This window comes from Zootoca vivipara, chromosome 13 (assembly GCF_965207765.1).
Source record: "Zootoca vivipara chromosome 13, rZooViv2.hap1.1, whole genome shotgun sequence".
Classification (NCBI taxonomy): domain Eukaryota; kingdom Metazoa; phylum Chordata; class Lepidosauria; order Squamata; family Lacertidae; genus Zootoca; species Zootoca vivipara.
This window is the reverse complement of record NC_142596.1, coordinates 15158743-15181200: the sequence shown is the minus strand read 5'-3', so window position 1 is coordinate 15181200 and position 22458 is coordinate 15158743. Positions and strand designations below refer to the sequence as shown.

The 22458-nt window shown below is 44.0% G+C and overlaps 1 protein-coding gene across 4 annotated transcripts in view; it reads left to right on the top strand.

Moving 5' to 3' along the window:
• The first annotated feature begins 4270 nt into the window (after positions 1–4270).
• BNC1 (basonuclin zinc finger protein 1) overlaps positions 4271–22458 on the top strand; it is a 36618-nt gene continuing 18430 nt past the window's right edge. The window contains exon 1 of one of the 4 annotated variants that reach the window (XM_035131776.3): positions 4271–4523. Coding sequence is in view for 3 of the 4 variants with exons in the window: in XM_060282366.2 (XP_060138349.2) it covers positions 20726–20749 (24 nt within the window). In the remaining variant the exon portion in view is untranslated. Of the gene's footprint in view, positions 4801–18450; positions 19005–19576; positions 20750–22458 lie in introns of those variants that run through there. The other 3 variants (XM_035131774.3, XM_088656926.1, XM_060282366.2) reach the window with 3 other exon arrangements.

Genomic DNA, 22458 nt, shown 5'->3' with positions numbered 1-22458 from the left:
CCAAGGCTTCGGGATTAAATGTGGTAGCCGGGGCTGAGGAAGCGGCGTTGACACCCCCTACTGGGGCAGCACCCTTGGAGGATTTGCTACGCGTGCTACGTCCCGAAGGCATCTTCCTGCAAGATTATTTGCCAGCAAATAAAGGAATAACGCAAAACGGGAATCCTTAATGGGTCCTGCGAGAAATTACACAACCTGGGGTCCTGGAGCCAAGGGTAATGTTAAGTATGACTCCTGGTCAGATATGAAGGTAACAAAGTGTTCAGTGATGAAGATACGCCTCGTCAGTTCTAACCTCCCTTTGGAACCGACCCAATGAACTTATACCGTAAATCAAGTAATTAAAAGCACTAAAGAATCTGCGTAAGGCGACTATATGCTAGAGAAATTCCGGATTAACTAATCTGGCTAATTACAATGCGACTAAGCAGTATCCTTCTTGAACTGTGGTGCCCAGAACTGGACACCGTACTCCAGGTGAGGTCCGACCAGAGCAGAATACAGTGGTACTATTACTTCCCTAGATCTAGATGCTATTGATGCAGCCCAGGTGAAGAAAATTTTTTTCCAATAAATGAATTAGGACAAGAGATAAGAGAATTGCTCGTACTTAGTAGCCAAATCAGATCAGAATCACAGAATAAACGCGCTGGGGCGTCACCTAAAGCGCCCACCAATCGCACAATAAGCGCCCACCGGGAGACAAATTATAGGAAGCCAATTGGTTCCCCCTTTGAAGGGGATGTTAAAAGAACAGACCCACTGGGGCAGCGACAATAAGGCAATGAAAAGGCTATAAAAGAAAAAGGCCTAATAAACCATAAAACTAATAAAAAGCACGGCGAGAGACCAGCTGTTGAGAGGGCGCCTTAGGCTAGCAGCGCCGCGCAGCAGAAACCAAGGCTTTAATCAGGCCTGAGGGGAGGGGGGAATTGTGTGTCTTTCCAAGTGCCACTGCCAAGACGCAGGAGAATGATCTCCTCAAATGAACAAGAGGGAGGTACCCGCGTCGACCTTCTCGTAATGGCCTCTATGAAAAAACGCACGTGGCCACACACAAAATGGCCGCGTGCAGCAGGCGCCTGTGGCCACACTCAAGATGGCCGCCGATAGAGCACGTTTCCCAACTAAAATGGCCGCCCGGGGGAGCAGGAAGAAACACTCAAAATGGTCGAGGGTGGGGGGCGCCTGCGGCCACTCTCAAAATGGCCGCCGCTAAAGCACGTGTCCCCACTAAAATGGCCGCCCGGGTGCCGGAAGACACACTCAAAATGGCCACCGGAAGCACAAACGGACACACTAGAAATGGCGATAGAAATCAGGTCGCTATGGCAACCCCAACCCGACACAAAATACTGCGGGCTCTGCAACAGGTCCAAGCCCCACGGAGGAGACCGCGCCGCCCCGCTAACAACAAGAACGAAATGGAAAGCAGTACGTTACCGCACACAGAACGAAAGCCGCGTTGGAGTTGCACTTTTATGCCACGGAGTCCCGGCGAGCCCTACCGGCGTGTTGTAGAGAGAAGCAAAGGAAGGGATGCCTGCGCAACAGTGCCGAGGGTTAACGACGATCCCGGGTGGGTAAGCCCCGCCGGCAAGCGGCTCCTGGCGGCGTCGCTATGGCAGCCCCGACCGCGGCCCTCCTGCTCGCAGCGAATGTTGTTCCAGAAGGAGCGGCGCCGGGGAAGTTTATGCGGTAGAAACTGGGTAAAAAAAAAAAAACGCCGCTACGAAGCTACGTCGCTACGAAGACACTGCCGAGGGTAATGCCGAAGCGCTGAGCGAGGTGAGGCTGGTCGGGACAGTGCCGCGCGGTCACGATCCTGCTGAGGGCTGCTGAGCCTGACGCTAAGGAAGAAACGTGGCGTTTAAAAACGCCGGTTTTTTTTAGTGATTTCAGCTCCAAAAAAGGCAAGACTGCAGCGGTTTCTGCAGCGATCCTCAAGGCACAGAGGTATGCTCCGATCCGACGATCCGAAGAGGGTACGAAGAAGGTAAGCTGATCCGAAGGTCTGGGTTCTCAAGGGAAGAGAGGCTGTGTTCCCGCCTCCGTCCTGATTTAAAGGTAGTGAAGGCCCCGCCTCCCGACGCTACTGGTCGGCCGGGTATGACAGAGGCGGGAACCTACGATCGCGAGAGGGCTGAACTGCAGCCCCCTCGCGAGGGTCGAGGCGGGCCACGCCCACAACACCACCTCCGAGAAATGCGGAAGTGGTTTTACAGATACTAAAGAAAGAGGAGGCTTTGCCCTCCCAGACCTCAAACTGTATTATGAAGCTGCATGTTTGGTTTGGATCAGGGACTGGATAAGACTGGAAAAGGAAGAAGCATTGGATATGGAAGGGCATGGTAACAGATATGGATGGCATGCATACTTACGGTCTGGGAAAGGGAAAGTTCAAAAAGGTTTCTACAACCATATAATTAGGAGATCATTAATGAGAGTGTGGGAGAGACATAAGGACTTAAGAGAACAAAAAACACCTTGGTGGTTATCACCTTGGTAGTTATCAACACCCGGTGCTGGGCTCTGTTGAAATTTACTAGACATGAGGAACTCAGGTTCATTAATTTCAATGGGTCTACTCTGAGTGCAGCTTAGTTGGATGCTATACAGTGGTACCTTAGTTCTCAAACTTAATCTGTTCCGGAAGTTCGTTCCAAAACCAAAGCGTTCCAAAACCAAGGCGTGTTTTCCCATAGAAAGTAATGCAAAATGGATTGATCCATTCCAGACTTTTAAAAGCAACCCTAAAACAGCAATGTAACATGAATTTTACTATCTAACAAGACCATTGATCCATAAAATGAAAGCAATAAACAATGTACTGCAGTCACACAACCAATCAATCAGTAGCTGAATTGGGTTCCCCACAGTCACAAGAAAAGAGCCTCAAAAACAAAAACGCAAAATAAATATCAAAAACAGACAGGCCTCAGCGTAACACTCAAAATGAAAGTGTGGCACTCAAATCGGAAGCATAACACTTAAAACGGAGCACATTCGGCCTCCAAAAAAAATTCACAAACCAGAACACTTACTTCCAGGTTTGCAGTGTTTGGGTTCCAAGTTGTTTGACTACCAAGGCGTTTGACAACCAAGGTACCACTGTACCTGATTGTTGAACTTGGTGTGCGAGTTTGTTTTAAACCACTACTCATAGTTTGGATGACACAACAAGCCATCGTCCAAAAACCAAACCCTGATGAAATATTTATTCTGGGCATACTTGGAGGAGAAGGGGGTGATCCTCAGGCTTGCTGAAACTCATCCCTGCTTAGGCCTGTTTCTCCAAACCACGGTTTAGCATTACATGTGAGCACAGCCATTGTGAAAGGTAGCAAAGTTGTGCTCAAGCGCATATGACTAAATGGCAGCTAGCAGCAAGTTTCGTCCCTGCCAACTTGCTGATTGCAACCTGTTGTTTTTTTTGCCTTGGATAATTAAATGGGAAATGCCAATAAACAAACCTGCCCCAATCTGCATAGCCCCACCTCTTCATTTGCATGACCTTACCCCCAGGTTCCAGGTTCTAGGTCATGTTAGAGTGCAATATAACACACAATAAAACGTGTTAGGAGAGGGACAAGAAAAAGGAACTGCAGCTTTCCACTGGGGACACAGGAACTCATTCTGCCCTATATGCAGAAGGTCCCTTGTTCAATTGCTGGCATCTCCCAGTAGGACTGGGAATGTCCTCTGTCTAAAATCCTAGAGAGCTGCTGCCAGCCTGTGTAGGCAATCCTGAGCTAGCTGGACCGATGGTTTAACTCAGCAAGCATAAGGTATAGTGTTCCACTATATTTATCAGCTCTTACATGTGGGCTCCCAAGTTTAATGGGTAGGGATCCCGCTTTGCAACTGAATGCTGGCTCTGCACACTAGGAAGTGATAATTGCCCTCTACATATGATAAATTTGTATCCACACCACACATCGATTAGTATATCTGATCAAAGTCTTGTTTAGATGTGCAAATCTTTTACAAATCCTCCAATATACAGATGTGCAAATCTTACTTGTTTCCCCCTCCTCATTTTTTCCCCAAAAACTTTTCAATTTTTTTTTAAAAAAATACTTTCTCACTTTATTTAGCCATTTTTAAACCATTGTGGTGCAACTCCAGAAATGTACCAAAAAAATTAAAAAGGTGGGAGGTGTCTGTCCCCCCCACCGCCGCCCTCACCCCAGCCTTAGAAAACAAAAACAAAGAACACCACACCAAGCTTTCCTTGCTGAAAGTTGTTCACATTCTTTGAAAGGAGCAAAATAATAATAATATAGGCCTTAGGTTAGCTGCATTGATTTAATGCCTTAGTTAGGCGGTAAGAGCAGAGGTAGAGGCTCTCCCTGGGCTGCATTAGGAGAGCCTCGGGTCGCCCTGGCTCCTTTTGATCAGGTCTCTGTGAAAGATGAGTGTCATGCCCTCTCCGAGCCAGCTGCGCGGGGTCTGCCCTGTGACTGGAGGGCCAAGCCGAAACACTCCCCTCCGGAGCGCTGAGGTGGGAGCATCCTGGAGAGGTGAGAGAGAGAGAGAGGCAGTCACAACTTAGGACTGTAGGTTTCTGGAGGAGGGATCTGATTTCACTCCCCTGTGCTCACTGTAAGCGCACATCAGGCGTGGAGGTGCTCTCTTGCTTCAGACAAGGGTAAAAAAGACCAAGGCGTGTGATGATTCTGTCTCCCTTACTTGTACAGACAGGAATGTTTCCTGGTTCTTCTTTGTACAACTCACAGCAGAGGGGATGGGAAACTGTTTTATAGCTCTCAAAACACATGCTCCGTAAGAATGTCGGAGGTAAGGAAAGTTCTTTTGTAGTTTGTGCATGGATTTGGGTTGTCTTCCCCCCCCCTTCCCTGCTTGCAAGCTCTTCTGCTATAGAAATAATGCTATTTGCTGTAATTGCTTCTTTATCCTGGGTTAGCAAACAATAAGATTTCAAGTGCGATCCTGGTGCTTATTTGACTGCTACCTTGTGTTTTGGAATTATCTGTTTGCTTAACAGGCTGAGCCTAAGCAGGTTTGCACAGAAATAACCCCATTGATTTATTTCATCTCTTTTATTTCCTTTTTAAAAAACTGATTCAAAAGTAAGTGTGCTTTGCACAGCAAACCTTACTTACAAAACGCTGGCCTTCTGGACGAAATGCATCCTAAACGATGGAATTGCCTTCCTTTGCCTATAAGTTATGGAAAATCATTGTGATAAAGCAGAATTGGACTGCCAATTAATCTTTCCCCCGTTGAAGCATCAGGATCTGTAAATCATGACGACCTGACAATGTTTAATCGTACAGGTCCTGGTTGTACATTAATAGCTATGAAAGTCATGATTTGTGACTTCAATGTGTTCTGAGTCAAGTGCTCTAAGCAAATACATTATCATTATTGTGATGTAAAAAAAAAATGCACAGGAGACCAGACACTGCAATTTTGCAAAGGAAGTTTCTTTGGAGCTCAGACCAGCAATGGTGTGTGCCCTTTGTATAGATAGTTCATTGCTGACCATAATGTGTCTTGCAAAATAGGCATTTAGGGGTGGGTGGGGGGAGTCCTTTGTCACAAAGTTGTTGTTTGTTGTTTGTGCTTTTAAAACACAAGAAGAACTAGAAAATTAAATCATTACATCCCAGACTGGCAAACACCAATGTATCTTTTGGGATTTTCTGTCCTTCCTAATTTCATTCTGTAAAAAACACCATCGCAAAACTGTCAAAACAGACTCTTGTGCTGTCTTGCTGGCATAGCGAAAGAAATAGTTAATTTTACTTTCCTGCTCGGTGAACACATCAAGCCTCTTGCCATCATCCCATTCCTTCATTTAAAAAACAAACAAACATTTGCTTTAAAATAAAAACGATTACCCATCAATTGAAAATGTTTGTGAGAAAGAAAGGGGGGGAGTGATTTTATACAGATGTGTTCCACGCTCAATAACTTTGGATTCTTGGGGAAACAATTGTTTTCTAGTTATGGAGACAGAGAAAAAGTGTTTCTGCTTAACAGCATCCAAGTTAGGTATGGAAGACTGGTAAAATATGAACATTAATTGTTATTTTTGAAAAGTGGAAGTGGGGAGCAGGATTTATAAATTGTACCACTTTTTTTTTTAGGTTGAGCTTGCTGCTAAAGTATGTTAGCAATCGTCTCTCTCTCTCTCTCTCTCTTTTTGATCATGCAGTTCTTTGGCTCCTTGAACCTTGGGAGGTGATTGTTTGTCTTATCTTCTGGTGAGCTAACTCTGCGCTGTGTTGCAAAACCTTGAGGCATGTTGTGCTCCTTTTTACTGTTCCGGGAGCCTGCAACTGAAGTCAGCTTCATTAGTTTCACTGATGGCACATCAGTGCGCGGCTGGTGTTGCCGCTTCCTTCCAGCTAGACCCCAAGCATGACTGGGGCTGCCTTGGTTTGGATAAGCTTGTAAGGATTTGTCAGCCAGATGTGACAAGATTGTCAAGAGGCGAGTAAAGGAGGAGATCTGATATTAATCAGCGCATAGCTCGGAGCCAAACTTTCTCAAATGCAGTGCAGTAACATGTTCTTCTCATTTATTGCGCCTCTTTTGTGGCTACAGATCTGCCACTGTGCGCCTCTGACGGTTAAAGGGAATGCCAGCTAATCGTATTTAATTGTAAAGACGAAAATTGTGGGTGGGGTGCAGAAAATGAGTGTATCTTGCTATCCATTAACTTGCTTTTTTAAAAAAAGAAAAAAATTATAGTGCAGGTTGCTGCTGTTGACACACAGACACTCAAACAGAGCGAAAGTCCTGGGATCTCTCTTTTGGCAAAGAAGGCGGCTGTGGCAACCCATTGTCTTCCTGTAACGTTGGGATCACAGCACAAATTGCCAGAGATGAGTCCAGTCTTCAGTAGCTGGATGTTGATTTTTAGGGATAGGGACAGGCCATGTGGGCTGCTCTCCCTCTCTGGCTCTTGAGGAGCAGAGGCAATCCGTTTAATTAGTTTGGGGAAGGGGCATGCCTTGCCATTGCGGCGTTGCCTCGGTAGACCCTTCCGAGACTGTGCATATTTAACCTCAAATCCATTATGTGCTAGGAAACAGGTAGTGTCACTTCTCCCAAATTCAGCTTCCTTTCTCATTTAAAGTTCACTGGTGCAATTTATTTCTTGAGTGATGCTGTATATTTTAGGATGAAGTGAGCTGGCAGATTTAAAAAAGAAAAGAACGTGCGATCCTTACCATCTTTAATTGTAAAGAAGGAAGTTGTGGTTAGGGTGGGGAAAATGAATGTCTCTTGCCTTTGTCCATCTAACTCTGTATTGTCTGCACTGACTGGCAGCTACTCTCCAGGATTTCAGGCAGGGAGCCCCTCCCAGCCCTACCTGAAGTTGCTGGGAATTTAACCAGGGCCTCCTGCATTCCAAACAGATATTGTACCATTAATCTATGGCCCATTCTCAAAATATTGCGATTATTATTATTATTATTACTACTACTACTACTAGGGATGTAGGTGGTGCTGTGGGTTAAACCACAGAGCCTAGGGCTTGCTGAAGAGAAGGTCGGCAGTTCGAATCCCTGCAATAGGATGAGCTCCCGTTGCTCAGTCCCAGCTCCTGCCAACCTAGCAGTTCGAAAGCACGTCAACGTGCAAGTAGATACCCTGTTTCTCATATTTTAAGACATACCCATAAAATAAGACATAGCAGGATTTTTAAGCATTCAAGGAATATAAGCCATACCCTGAAAATAAGACATAGTGATAGGCGCAGCAGCAATGCTGGCCGCAGCAGGAGGAGGAGGAAAAAAATAAGACATCCCTTGAAAATAAGCCATAATGTGTTTTTTTGAGGAAAAAATAAATATAAGACATGTCTTATAATATGAGAAACACGGTAAATAGGTACCACTACAGTGGGAAGGTAAACGGCATTTCCGTGCGCTGCACAGGTTCGCCAGAAGCGGCTTTGTCATGCTGGCCACATGACCTGGAAGCTGTACGCCGGCTCCCTCAGCCAATAATGTGAGATGAGCGCCGCAACCCCAGAGTCGGTCATGACTGGACCTAATGGTCAGGGGTCCCTTTACCTTTACTCCTACTACTACTACTACTGCTACTACTACATCCTTCCCCAAGGTGCCATGTGATGTTCCATAGTGGGCACATCTAGTCATAGTGGGAGGATAGGTCTATCAATGCTGGGTAGCTACAATGGATGGAGCCACAGTGAATGTAGCTTCTGTATTTAGAGGTAGTATGTAACCTGGGCTACCAGATACTGTGGACAACCAACAGGGACTGGATCACCCCCTTGATGCCTTCCCTTTTAACTTGCAGAGTAATTTCATTTGCCACCATTAGAAGCAGAATGCCTGGCTAAAGGAATGAGTCTCAGGGTTGTTGGTTCGAGCCCCACATTGGGCAAATGATGCCTGCATTGCAGGGCGTTAGACCATATGTCACCCCTGGTCCCTTCCAACTCTGAACAATAGCAGTGGCACCATTACTGTAGGCCAGGCATAGGCAAACTCCGGCTCTCCAGATGTTTGGGACTACAATTCCCATCATCCCTAGCTAACAGGAACAGTGGTCAGTGATGATGGGAATTGTAGTCCCAAACATCTGGAGGGCCGGAATTTGCCTATGCCTGGTGTAGGCCTTTAGGGCAGGCAGCCCAGGGCCCCACTCAGCAGAATAAGGAGGGGGGGTCACAAAGCGCCACAGGGTTTCCCACCACAATTTGAGGCAAGTGAAGTAATGCACATTACCACCCAAAGAGCACCAGCCCTCGTGAGAACCGTTACGTTGCACATCCAAAATTACCACTGCCCAGCAAAGGCAAATTGTGTGACTGCCTTGGGACAGCTGAGCAACGAACGAGCAAATGTGTGTTCCTCCTTTTAATTCATTATAAGAAATGTTCCATTCCAGGGCACCTCAACCTTTTGATACCTGGGGGCATGTTTGGAGATGGTGGAAACTGTCACAGGCACTGCAAAATACCCAGTGCACAGAAGAAAAGCTGGTGGTACTCAGAACGCCCTAAAAATAGACCAAAACATATATAACCCCCCCAAAAAAAATAAAACACAGGGGGGGAATCATACAGTGCACCCTTCAGATAATAGGTGACCCCTGTTAAACAACACAAAAAGCCCCAAAAGACAGCAACCCTCATGAAAATAAAATTAGTAGTGTAAGGTTGCCTTGGCAGGGACCAAGAAACTGTGTCTAAGATGCCCAGGTGCCAGCCTCCAGTTGTACACTCTGGCGAGTCATTCCAGCTTTCCACAGCCAAAGAAAACTCTCCAGAAACTTCAAGCTGCCCAATGTGGTTGTCATCTGTACATCTTAGTGGCCATTAGTCAGCAAAAGCATTCCCTTCTTGCTTTTTTTCTCCTGGGGAGACCCAAACGTTTTTGACTTTTGGATAGTCAGTTTGCATGCCTCCAATACTATGCTATAAACAGCATTTCAATTAGTCATCAGATTAGCAATGGCTCGTTTCCTGTGGTACCATCCAGATGTGGAACTCCAACTCCCATCATCCCCAGCCTGCGTCAGGGACGATGGGAGCTGTAGTCCAGCAATATCAGCTACCTTTGGTCCGCATTGACTGACAGCGACTGCCCAGGGTTTTAGACAGGGGACATTGCCAACCCACCCGGAGATGTGAGAGTTTAATCCTAGGACCTTCTGCATGCAAAGCAGTTGTTCTACCGCTGAGCTACTCTCTCTCCCCTAAAGCAGGTGTGGGGAACCTTGGTCCTCCAGGTGTTGCTGAACTATAAGTTCCATTATCCCTGGCCATTGGACCTAATGGGAGTTATAGTCCAACAGCACCTGGAGGGACAAAAGCTCCTCACACTTGCCCAAAATCGTGGTCCAATATTCATGGGTATATGGTTGCATTCATCCGGCATTTTTTTCCATTTCCTGGCATTCCCTCGATTGTTACCATATTTTTCCAAGTATAACACCCCCGTATATAAGACGGCCCCTATTTTGGGGGACTCAAAATTAAGACAATGCACTATCCGTGTATAAGATGACCCCTTATTTTAAACTTCAAAAATTTAGGGAAAAATAAAGTCTTATACTTTATTTAAAGAACCTTTTAATGAGGGTGAAAGAGGAGAGCGCAAAATATGGTCTGAAGCTCAACATCAAAAAAACCAAGATCATGGCCACTGGTCCCATCACCTCCTGGCAAATAGAAGGGGAAGAAATGGAGGCAGTGAGAGATTTTACTTTCTTGGGCTCCTTGATCACTGCAGATGGTGACAGCAGTCACGAAATTAAAAGACGCCTGCTTCTTGGGAGAAAAGCAATGACAAACCTAGACAGCATCTTAAAAAGCAGAGACATCACCTTGCCGACAAAGGTCCGTATAGTTAAAGCTATGGTTTTCCCAGTAGTGATGTATGGAAGTGAGAGCTGGACCATAAAGAAGGCTGATCGCCGAAGAATTGATGCTTTTGAATTATGGTGCTGGAGGAGACTCTTGAGAGTCCCATGGACTGCAAGAAGATCAAACCTATCCATTCTTAAGGAAATCAGCCCTGAGTGCTCCCTGGAAGGACAGATCGTGAAGCTGAGGCTCCAATACTTTGGCCACCTCATGAGAAGAGAAGAATCCTTGGAAAAGACCCTGATGTTGGGAAAGATTGAGGGCACTAGGAGAAGGGGACGACAGAGGACAAGATGGTTGGACAGTGTTCTCGAAGCTACGAACATGAGTTTGACCAAACTGCGGGAGGCAGTGCAAGACAGGAGTGCCTGGCGTGCTATGGTCCATGGGGTCACGAAGAGTTGGACACGACTAAACGACTAAACAACAACAACAACAACAAAAGTCTTATACACTGAAAAATACGGCAATTTCTGCATTCTATTTGAGCTTTCACATGGCAAAAAAAGCCAGCTCCAGAAAGACAGCAGAATGCAGCTCAAGTTTAGCACTCATTGCTATGTTATTAGCAAACAGATTTTTTCTAGAAGCAAATAACATGAAAATTAGTGTTACACTTGTGCTGTAGTTCTGGGACTAGCGTTTAATGTCATGTGAAAGCTCAAACAGAATGCAGAAATTAAGAGTGGGGAAGCGTCAGGAAAACGGTATAAACTGCCATTTGAATGCAGCCTATGTCCAAAAAGTGTGGGATTAATTATCTGTTTTTGAGCGCTCATGAATTTGATCTCGTATTTCCAAAAGATAACCGTTAACACTGACTAAAATTTGGACTTCCTATGTAATGTATATACTGATATATAATGCAAAGAAAACCATGCATGCTATAGCCCTTAGTTATTCAGGATTTGATTGTTAGTGGCGCATCATCCCTAAGGCTTATGGTGCTTTCATACATGAAGCTTAAATTACTTTTGAGCCTCATTCATGCTATATATGTTAACCTCTAATTGTTGATGATACAGAAGAGAAAGCAGGAGGAGGTGGGACAGGAAGAGATGTTGGAAGTGCAACAACAGAGATCATTCCATGTGTGGCTTAAGGGTTAATTCTGTTCTTAGTGAATCCTATATAATAAAGTCCCTGTGTCTCTGCGTCCAGATTCCGTGTGTCCCGTTTCCGCGCTACTGTGCATGTGCCCCACGGACACAGGGATTGGACCAGAGACTTGGAACGCACACGCGAGCGCTCTCCCCCCCCCCACTCCTCTGCCTACCGTTACCTACCTGCGGCCGGCAACCACTCGCTTCTAAGCAGCAGCGCGAGGAGGAGGCTGCGAGATAGACCCGTGCGCTTCTCTCTCTCTCTCACACACACACACACACGCACACAAACCGCCCGCCCGCCGCCACAGCAAACCACCTCAGGCGGTCACTGGAGGGAAACGCGGCCGCAACTTTCCCCTCTCACGGCTGCTTTTTCCCTTCGCCCCTCTCACGGCTGATTCTTTTCCCCTTCGCTCGCGCAGGCAGCGCGTCCCGGAGAAGCCCCACTCGCTTCTCTCTCTCTCTCTCTCTCTCTCTCTCTCTCTAGCGCCCGTTTATTGAACGGGCTGAAATACACTAGTCAGTCAATAAAGAGCCACGATGGTGGTGGAAATGGCCTTTAGTAAGCACAGTGGTGTGGTCGTCAATAAGGAAGCACATGCTCCAATTGGCTGCATAGTTCTGAGGGAGTTTAACTCTGTATGTTTAGGTCAATGTCTTCCTGCTGTGTGCAAGTAAAACAAAGACAAAACCTCTCTGTTTTTTTCTCCTTAGACTTTACACATTTTTTGTTCAGTTTGCTTAATAAAGTGTTATGAATATTAATTTTCCCTCTGGACTCTATTTGCTCTATTTAAGTGAAAAGAGAGGGGGGAAATTGTAATGCAATTGAGCATTCTGGCCAAAGTGCAGATGTGACCTTACCGGTAGCTTTCGGGCAACATATTTAGGACTACAGCTTAGTACCACATTTTAAACCTTTGTGTGTCTTGCCCCCTTGCTGTCAGAATCTGGGCTGGATCCAGAGTGAAGCAAGACTTGGCATCTTGTTGCTGGGAACGGTATTGATGTTTCGGGTCTAGCTTGAGGGCTCGCAAGTGGGGTCAGCATGCAGCCTGCTTCTACAGATAGTCATACTGTATATTTGAGCACATTCTCAATGTTACAGATAGGGAAGACGTAGCTCTCCAGGGGTTGTTGGACTCTAGTTCCCATCATCCTTGTTTCTCTAGCCTCTCACTCTCATGTTTAGGGAAGCTTTTAATGTTTAGTAGATGTATTTTAATATTCTGTTGGAAGCCGCCCAGAGTGGCTGGGGAAACCCAGCCAGATGGGCGGGGTATAAATTATTATTATTATTATTATTATTATTATTATTATTATTATTATTATTATTATTTGCACATTATCTCAAGTAAACACAGGAGCATAGGAAGCTGCCATGATGCAGATCATTGCTCCATCCTGTATTGTCTCCTCCAGAAGGGAGGCACTGTGATACCCTCCAGATGCTGTTGAACTCCCAATTCCCTTTAGCCACAGCCAATTTGGCAAATGATCAGGGATGATGGGAGTTGTAGTTCAGGAACATCTGGAGGGCACCACACTGGCTATCTGGTCTACCCTGATTGGCTGTGGCTGGTTTCGGATGGAATGTCTTTCCTAGCCATGCCTGCAGATGCTAGAATTGAACCTGGGACTTTCTGCATGCAATGCAGATGCTCTGTCTCTGAGCGATGACACTTCTCTGGGCTTCCCTGGAACCTTTGTGCCTCCAGATGTTGCTGAACTACAACTCCCACCCTCCCTGTCTATTGACCATGCTGGCTGGGGCTGATGGAAGTTGGAGCCCAACAACTTCTGAAGGATCACAGACTCACCTTCGCTCCTCTTTCTGAAGGGCTGTATGGTGCACGTTGATTTCAAAAGTAAAGAACCTTAAGAAAAGAGAGTAAAGTTGAAGGAGAATGTAAAGTTACTCATCAAAAGTCAGCAGCAGTGCACTTCCTTCCTTGGTCATTGTGTTCTCCATTATGGTGAGATGTTTCATATTTCTGTGTAAATCATAGTTGTTGTTTAATCATTTACTTGTGTCCGACTCTTCGTGACCCCATGGACCAGAGCACGCCAGGCACTCCTGTCTTCCTCTGCCTCCCGCAGTTTGGTCAAACTCATGTTCGTAGCTTCAAGAACACTGTCCAACCATCGCCTCCTCTGTCGTTCCCTTCTCCTTGTGCCCTCAATCTTTCCCAACATCAGGGTCTTTTCTAGGGAGTCTTCTCCTCTCATGAGGTGGCCAAAGTATTGGAGCCTCAGCTTCAGGATCTGTCCTTCCAGTGAGCACTCAGGGCTGATTTCCTTAAGAATGGATAGGTTTGATCTTCTTGCAGTCTGTGGGACTCTCAAGAGTCTCCTCCAGCACCATAATTCAAAAGCATCAATTCTTCGGCGAACAGCCTTCTTTATGGTCCAGCTCTCACTTCCATACATCACTACTGGGAAAACCATAGCTTTAACTATACGGACCTTTGCCGGCAAGGTGAATCATAGTAACTGTTACTAAAAGTGCACCTATACTTATAAATTAGCATGTGCAAGTTGTATGCAAATGCCTCTTTAGTCCTCTTTCTTGTGGTCATCCTGTAGCTCATTCTTGCCTGATATAACTCTATTACACACTTTTACTGGTTCCATATCTTCAGTTTTTCCTGTAACTAGTTCAAAATCAGCTTGCCTGACTCTTGAATGTATTCAACCTCAAACCTTTTCCAGAAGAAAAACATCTTAGTTGCCATCATTTACTTCAACATGCCATGGACATATTTAACATGCCCAGCATATTTAAAAGCAAATGGAGAATTATTCCCTACCACATCTAGCTCAGAATAGCTTAGTTTGAAAGTATTTTCCACTTCCCAAGTTTTTGTTTTTTTAAAAAAAATCCTCTCCCAAGATGGAGATTTTATTTGAATGGTCAGCTCCATAAGGCCAAGGTTAAAAGCTGCTCCCCTTCCCAAAGTTTCTAGTCATTGGTAAGGAATGCTGCGTGCTTGAAAATTAACATGGTGGTATTGCATCATTAGAGGCAATTATTAAAATCTGTTTTGCTCATCCTCAGGAGAAAATGTGTGGTTTCGTTCTGTTTTACATTGTGTAATGTAAACTGCAAAAAATATATTGCGTAAGTCTCTAACATTGTTGATGATATCTTGTGCATATGCTCTGTGCGGTTGAGTTTAAAATGTATGGCGTTGCATAAGATACAGTTGCACGATCCAGTTCAGATGTGGGTTTTGTTTTTCCATATTTTAATTTTGGGGAAGGACTGAAGTTCATTGGTAGAACACGTACGTCATTTCTGCTGGATCGTCTCTACTGCCCCTGAGATCTCTAAGGAGGCACTGCGGAGCTGGGAATGGGCTGGGAAAGACTTCTGAAACCCATAAGACCTGCTGTCCATCAGACTAGGCCAGCCTTCATTAACCTGCTGATGGCTGGAGTTGAGCCCCAAACTTCTGAGGCACCTGGCCAGGTTAGCAAAGGCTGAGCTAGACTATTCTGAGCGAGATGGACCAATGGCATGGCTCTGCATGAGGCAGCTTCCTATAGCCCTAAAGAGTAACAATAAATAAACTTAAGCTTAATTCAGTATAATTGAACTCAGTGGGGCTAACTTGGGAGCTGACTTGTACAAAGTATGTGCAAAGTATTGGCAAGCCAAACGTCAACTTAAATATTTTATTTTAAATGTTCATCTTTAGAAACACAGTAGCCCCAAAGAAATTTGTATGTTTCTTTTCTTCTACCCCACCCTTTGAAGGTATAACTCTCACTAACCCGTAAGTTAGCAACACATGGAGCTTCCATGCTCAACAGGACTCCTCCATTCATTTCAATGGTGGTGAATATCTGCCTGCATTTCACTTTAATGTGAAGTCATGGCATACAGAAAAGCGTACACACAGATTTGGATCAGGGCATTATATCCTACATTTTGTGAATGCATATTGGCTTCATCTTCTAATCTAGCCCTTGAGTTTGCTACATTATGCCACATCTTAATTCAGGCATGTCAAACCTGCGGCCCTCCAGATGTTTTGGCCTACAACTCCCATGATCCCTAGCTAGCAGGACCAGTGGTTGGGGAAGATGGGAATTGTAGTCCAAAACATCTGGAGGGCCGCAGGTTTGACATGCCTGTCTTAATTAATCAATCAGATATCTTACCCACCCTTCACCATAAGTTCCCAAGGCAGGTTACAACAATACCATAATCCAGTTATCATGCCCTTCAACATTTCTCTGATGAAAATACAGATGCCCTATTTAATATTATTATCATTGCTTTTTTCTTTAAAAAATAATAATGTTTAGGGGTGTTCTCATTTTGACTCAATAAAATCACCTGGAAAGGAAATGAAGCTGTCATCAGATTCACAAAATGTTTAGGGGTATGCGTATCCCCCAGAAAAAAACCCACTGATGATGATGATGATGATTATTATTATTATTATTATTATTTATAGCCCACACATCCGACTGGGTTGCTCCAACCATTCTGGGTGACTTCCAACATATATGAAAACATAATAAAACATAATAAATAAAACATTAAACATTTTAAAAAAACTTCCCTACACAGCGCTGCCTTCAGATCTCTTCTATAGGTTGTATAGTTACTTATCTCCTTGGCTCGGGAGTCGGAAAACTCTATACCCTCCAACATTTCTCCAATGAAAATAGGGATGTCCTACGGAGAAGTGGGACATTCTGAGATCAAATCAGAAACCAGGACGGCTTCTGTTAATCCAGGGCTGTCCATGGAAAATAGGGACACTTGGAGGATCTGAGATATAAAAGCAAGCTCCCATGTTGCCTTTTAATGGGCAGTTATGCTTCACTTCAAATCCTGCACTCTCCTTCCCTGGCAATCACCACTGTGTCCTAAATCTTTCCATGGCACTGAAATTCTGCTGCACGTCATCTACCTTTTGAATCTTGCAAGTTCTTGTAAATTGCTTCAGGACTCCTTCTGGCTGTGTTGTAAACAACAGGGAAATGCACAAGATGAGCTAAGAGAGGCCAACTTCCTAATAAACAGACCCATTTAATTTTACACCGCCGTTCTTGACGTTTTGCAGGCAGTTCCCAAGGTTAATCTCAGGGGGCCGGGGGCACGACTGAGCTCAGATCTGATCCAGACCCAGTTCAGTATGGATCTCACTGTGGGGAGATGGAGAAAAATGGGAGATTTTGTCATTGTAAAAGGGTGTCATGTGAGGTGGTGCGTTTTTTTAAAAAAAAACAGAGGGTGTGAGAAGAAAAAGGATTTCAGGGAGGGAAGAAGATTTTAGAGCAGCCGGAGGAAATATTTTGAATGGATAATGGCACCCAAGAAATTAGATTCCTGGAAGGGAAGGAAAAACACCCTCTCTTGTTTACAGCCCGGCTGGTACCAAGCTCGCCAGTCTATTAGCAGAAGCTATAAATCACTCTCTCGTTCCCATCATGTACACAGAGTAGAGAATTTGGCATTTAGATGTTCTAATGACCTAAACTGCACTTGGGGAAGAATTTCTAACTTAATCCAGAGACAGATGAGTTCTGATAACGGTCTGCTTTCCATTGTGAGACCCACAAATCTGCCAGCTGTCCTGTTGGTTGAGTTTTGCTCTGGGACTGATCTGCCTCTTTATCACCACCCTGAATGCTGACTACAAAGCTGTCTCTGTTTAAATTAAGCGGGCCAGAACAAAACTTACAGCGGCGTTTGCCTTTATAGAAGTATCTGCTCCAAGTGCTTTCATTCGTACTGTAATCCCAAAGGTAGAGGTGTGTGAATCAAGAAGCTTTTGATTCAAACCTTAGCTTTGGTAGAAACTTGTTCAATGGCATTATAACTTACTAATTTCCTAATTTATATAGTGCCACCAGTGAGCATGGTGGCACTTTAAAGATTACAAAAGGACAGGTCCCTGCCCCAAATTGCTTACAATCTAAAGACATACGCAGGGGAAAGAAACAGGGAAAGGGAAGCAGGACTGAAGAATGAAATAATATGCAGTTGCTTCAATTGCACATGCTTTGTCCCTCAAGCCTCCCATCTCTAATGTGCTATTTTTCTAGAAAAAGGGGTGCCCGGACTCACCAGGAACACCTCCCTTGTTCTCTTAGAATGACAATGGTGCTCACCTGAGAGGTGCCAGGGCTGAGTTCTGGTGAGTTCTGTCCAAAAAAAAACCAGCCCCCAATGTGGGGATAGTACTCGTTCTTGACTACCTCACAGGCCTGTTGTAAAAGATAGCATATCCAGTGGTATTTGAGCATTTGGAAGAAGCATCCATAAAAGGCCATAAGTTAATATTAGCAACAAAGAAAATAATCGATCGTTGTGGCAAGTTATGTCAGTTCCCAGAATTCCCTGGGAAGAAGGATTGACTGTTAAACCACTCTTGGCAATGTCACTCTTTGAAGGGAATAGGGGGTCTTCTAACTACCCTCAGCACCCTTGACAAACCACAGAACCAAGGATTATGAGGGGAAGCCATGGCTGTTTAAAGTGGAATGATACTGCTTTAAATGTGTGGTGCAGATGGAGCCTGGCTCTACTCCTGTTGGTGGGCAGTTTCAGTGCCCTCACTCTTCCTCCTTATGCTTATTTATGTTTAAATTGGACAGACGGGACAGTCCTTCAAATGAAGGAATGCTTTCTATGAGGTGGGACGCCCAGCCATTGTGTCTTTAAATTGCATCATATATACTGATGGTTGACTCTGCAGTAAAGTTATAATGGCTATTCAGCAAAATGCCCCCATTAAGGAAACAGAATGGAAATATCGGCCTGCTGGAGGGATTCCCAATATATGCAGAAGTAGGGGGAGGAAATGGGAGCCCCTCCCCCTAAAGGCAGGGGAGAGAGAGAGCCCATTGAGAACTGAGCATGCTCAGTGGCAAGATAGTGAGGGTTTGGGGTGGGAGGGTCAAGAAAAGAGGGGGAAAGGAGTGGAATACAGACGTCTCCCCACTTACTGTGTGTTCAACTCGCACACGACTGTGTAAATGTGAGGTGAGGGGGGAAATTAAACACGTCCGTTTAATCTGCAAAAAGAAGAAGAAGAGAAGTGTTTGGATTTGATATCCCATTTTATCAGTACCCAAAGGAGTCTCAAAGCGGCTAACATTCTCCTTTCCCTTCCTCCCCCACAACAAACACTCTGTGAGGTGGGTGGGGCTGAGAGACTTCAGAGAAGTGTGACTAGCCCAAGGTCACTCAGCAGTTGCATGTGGAGGAGCGGAAACACGAACCCGATTCACCAGATTACGAGTCTACCGCTCTTAACCACTACACCACACTGGCTCTCAGGCACAAAGAGGGGGAAAACAGCCAAAAAGAGAGAGTGGAGAAACTGAAAAAATGGCTGGGAATGAGTGGGGGAAATGGCTAGCACTTCAGGGTACCTCAGAATCACAGCCAAGCACTTTGGGGTACCAGTCTGCCCCCCCCTTGTCGTTATTTTCACATCATCCTCCAGCAGTGAGGAAGACTGACAGCTGCCATTGCCACCATGCATACCAATCTGGTAAGTGCTGCTGCTTTTTAAAAGGGTTTTTCGAGGGTTTCCAGAGGCTGACTCCCAAAAGAATCTATTGTTGTTGCTGTCGTAGCCTGCGTATGCCACTCAGTGGTCGTCAAACAGGCTTCCAGTCAAAAGTAGAGTGGATAAAAATCAATGATTTTTAAAAAATCGGGTTTTTTTAATTTAAATCAGGTTTTCCGATTTAAATTGGATTTTTAAAATAAAATGCTTTTGGGCAAAAAAATCTTTCTAAAGATAGTTTTTTTTCATGTGTGCTAAAACTCAGTCTAAGTTGTGTGTGTTTTTAATTGTTTAGCCACATCAGTTAACAAACATGGATACATATGCTATAATGCTATTGTTTTAGTTAAATAAATTGTTTAAATTGTTATTAAGGAAATTATTATTTTTCTCCTTCCAATAAAATACAGCAGAAACGTTGTCCAAATATAAACAATTAACTTATTAAACCTCACAATAATTTCATAATTATCTGCCTTACGTATTTCTAATAGTATAACCAAATCAGTAATTTTTGAAATAACTGTAAAAACTACTCTGAAAAGTTATTATTCCAAAAATGAAACCTTCATCTGGTTGTCAATATTAAGATTATACCAGCAAGAATGACTCTTTCTGTAAAAAAATGATGATAATTTAAATCAAGTCTTACTGCCTAGTGATTTAAATCAAATCCACCCTGGTCAAAAGTAAATATAAAATGACAGCAAATAAGAGATGTATCAACAAATACACAAGAACTTGCTATAAAAAGCAAGGAGGGAATGGTTAGTAAACAGGGGTTTCCTACTTAGGCATTGAAGTCTTTAGCCACCCAACTATACTACAACATCATCTGAATATTCAGTAATCTGGCCCGGTATCTAGCAAATGGATACTGTACATTGTTGTATTTAGCATTCTTGCAATCCTATAAGCAAGGCGGCGGGGGGGAGAGAGATACAGCCTAACCCAAGCCTAACAAACCAAACAAAATGTGCGAGGAGGTGCTGAAATGTGATGAATAGAGAAAGAAAGTAAAAACCCATAAAATAAGTGAAGGTTATCTGAAAGAATATTACATTGCATCTTGATGTATCTGTTTGGACAACTGCCTTCGAAACCCGCCTGCAATTTTTGCTGGGGCGCCTCTTTGCGGACTCTTTCTTTATTTATGGAATGCTGATCTAACTCTGATCTTCTGGGGCTGATGAACACACCACAGTCTATGGAAAGTACAGCATCTTTAAGGAGTGCAGTGAGGTAATATAATTGAACTCCAGTTATAGTTGACATCTCGTGAAGTCAACGAGGCCTTGGCTCAACACAACATGCTTCCTCCCTCTCCCCCCCCCATCCCACTTAGATGAACCTTATAAAGATAATTTATGACTTTCTGCGGCTCTGTCAAAAGTATGCCAGCTGCTAGGCTAACCGGCTATCTAAAGCAAAGTTCTCAGTGTGTGTTGTGATGCATGTTTTGTAAATTCACAGCAAGTGCATGGCTTTTTCTCAGGAACGGGGCTTAGCTTTTGCAATGTTCGCTTATTGATTTACTTAACGTCTTTCAAATGAATCGCTCCTACGAATTGTTCCTCCATCCATAGCCTTTAAACTTTTTTGAGATTCACCTTTAATACCCTGCTATAACCTGGAATCTACTTTTGTTTTTTACATGAACCAGCCCAAATCCTACTTGAGACTCTTCTTCAGGTGCCTCTTCCATGAGAGATCTGGAGGCTGGCAACGTAAGAATGGGCCTTTTCTGCAGTGGCTCCCTGTTTGCGAAATACTCTCTCTATAACCAGGCCTATGGCTTTTCAAATGTGTTTTGAAGAGGGTTATTGGTTTGTTTTGGGGTTTTTTTTTGTATTCTCATTCCTTATTTTTCTGTTGCAAGCCGCCTTGGGATCTTCGGATAAAGGGCAAAATAATAATAATAATAATAATAATAATAATAATAATATACTTTTACATATACTGTCCAATCCTATCCTCTCTCTAGAGTAACCAAAGGTTGTTGTTGATGATGTTGAAGATGGAAGCTCCTGCTTCCATAAATGACTGGTACTTAGGAAGGCTATCAATTAATTACTAAGAGGTCTACTTTCCCTTTGATAGTATACCCCCATCATGTGGAAGTGAGGGAAAGTGAGGGAAATCAGGCAGAGGGCCTTCTCGGTAGTGGCGCCCGCCCTGTGGAACGCCCTCCCATCAGATGTCAAGGAAATAAACAACTATCTGACTTTTAGAAGACATCTTAAGGCAGCCCTATTTAGGGAAGTTTTTAATGTTTGAGCTTTTATCGTGTTTTGGTATTCTGTTGGGAGCCACCAAGAATGGCTGAGGGGGCCCAGCTAGATGGGCGGATTATAAATAAATATATTATTATTATTATTATTATTATTATTATTATTACGCTTGCTTGAATTCCCTTTTCTGTGCACGCAAGGTACAGGGGGGGCTGCCATAAAAAAGCTTTGGAGATATCAGTCACAAGGAATTTTGTTGCTTTCTGAAATGATCATTCCTCCCCTGTCCCAATATTCCCTCTGTTTTACTATTAATTACCACACTGTGTGCCTTTTTACTACGCGGTATGGGGGATGAGAAGGGCTTTTTTCTTTTGCCAGAACTCGCCAGAACCCAGTTCCGGCGCCTCTCAGGTGGGCACCATTGCCATTCTAAGGCAAAAAGGGAAGTGTTAATTGTGAACTCTGGCCCTTTTTTTTCCTTTTTTTCTTTTGAAAAATAGCACTGGGAAGAAACAATGTGCATGAAGGCCTCTTTCAAGGATGGCGTCAAATATGGCCCTTCAACCTCTCTCTCTGGCCCTCAGGAAACACTTTTTCCCCCTAAGCAGCATGGGCTGTATTAGTCTGTGTGAGAATGAGTGAGTGTCTGAGAATGGGAATGTAACTTATTCGGAATCATAACATTCCTATCAGCGATTGCTCGCTGTAGATCCCAAGCTCACCTGCGACTTACTATGAAATATGACACAGTGCACTATTTGCAGAATGATGCCTGTAGTGACATCATCTAAAGATCCCCCCCCCTTTGGAGATACTCTTTTTTACCCATGCAAACTTATACAGTTAAAACTCATATAACTGGTTGACTTACATTTATTTGCTCAAGTTTCAGCCCTTGAATGAGATTTTTCAGCTTTCAAATTCCCAAAATGAGGGTTGCTAAAAAGTTGCAGCATGACTTGGGAATTCAAAAGATATTCTAGCTAAAGTAATATAGTTTAGTTTTGCTTGGTCAGTAAAATGTGTGTACAGTTGCATAGAAATAATTAAAAAAGATTGCCAAGTACTTGCAGATTATTATTATTATTATTATTATTATTATTATTCATTACCCAACATTTTCAGAAGGTAACATTAAAATTCTTTAGTTTTCTGAAAGACGTGTATGTGCTTCTTCATCAAATATAGACTTAGGTAAAGGT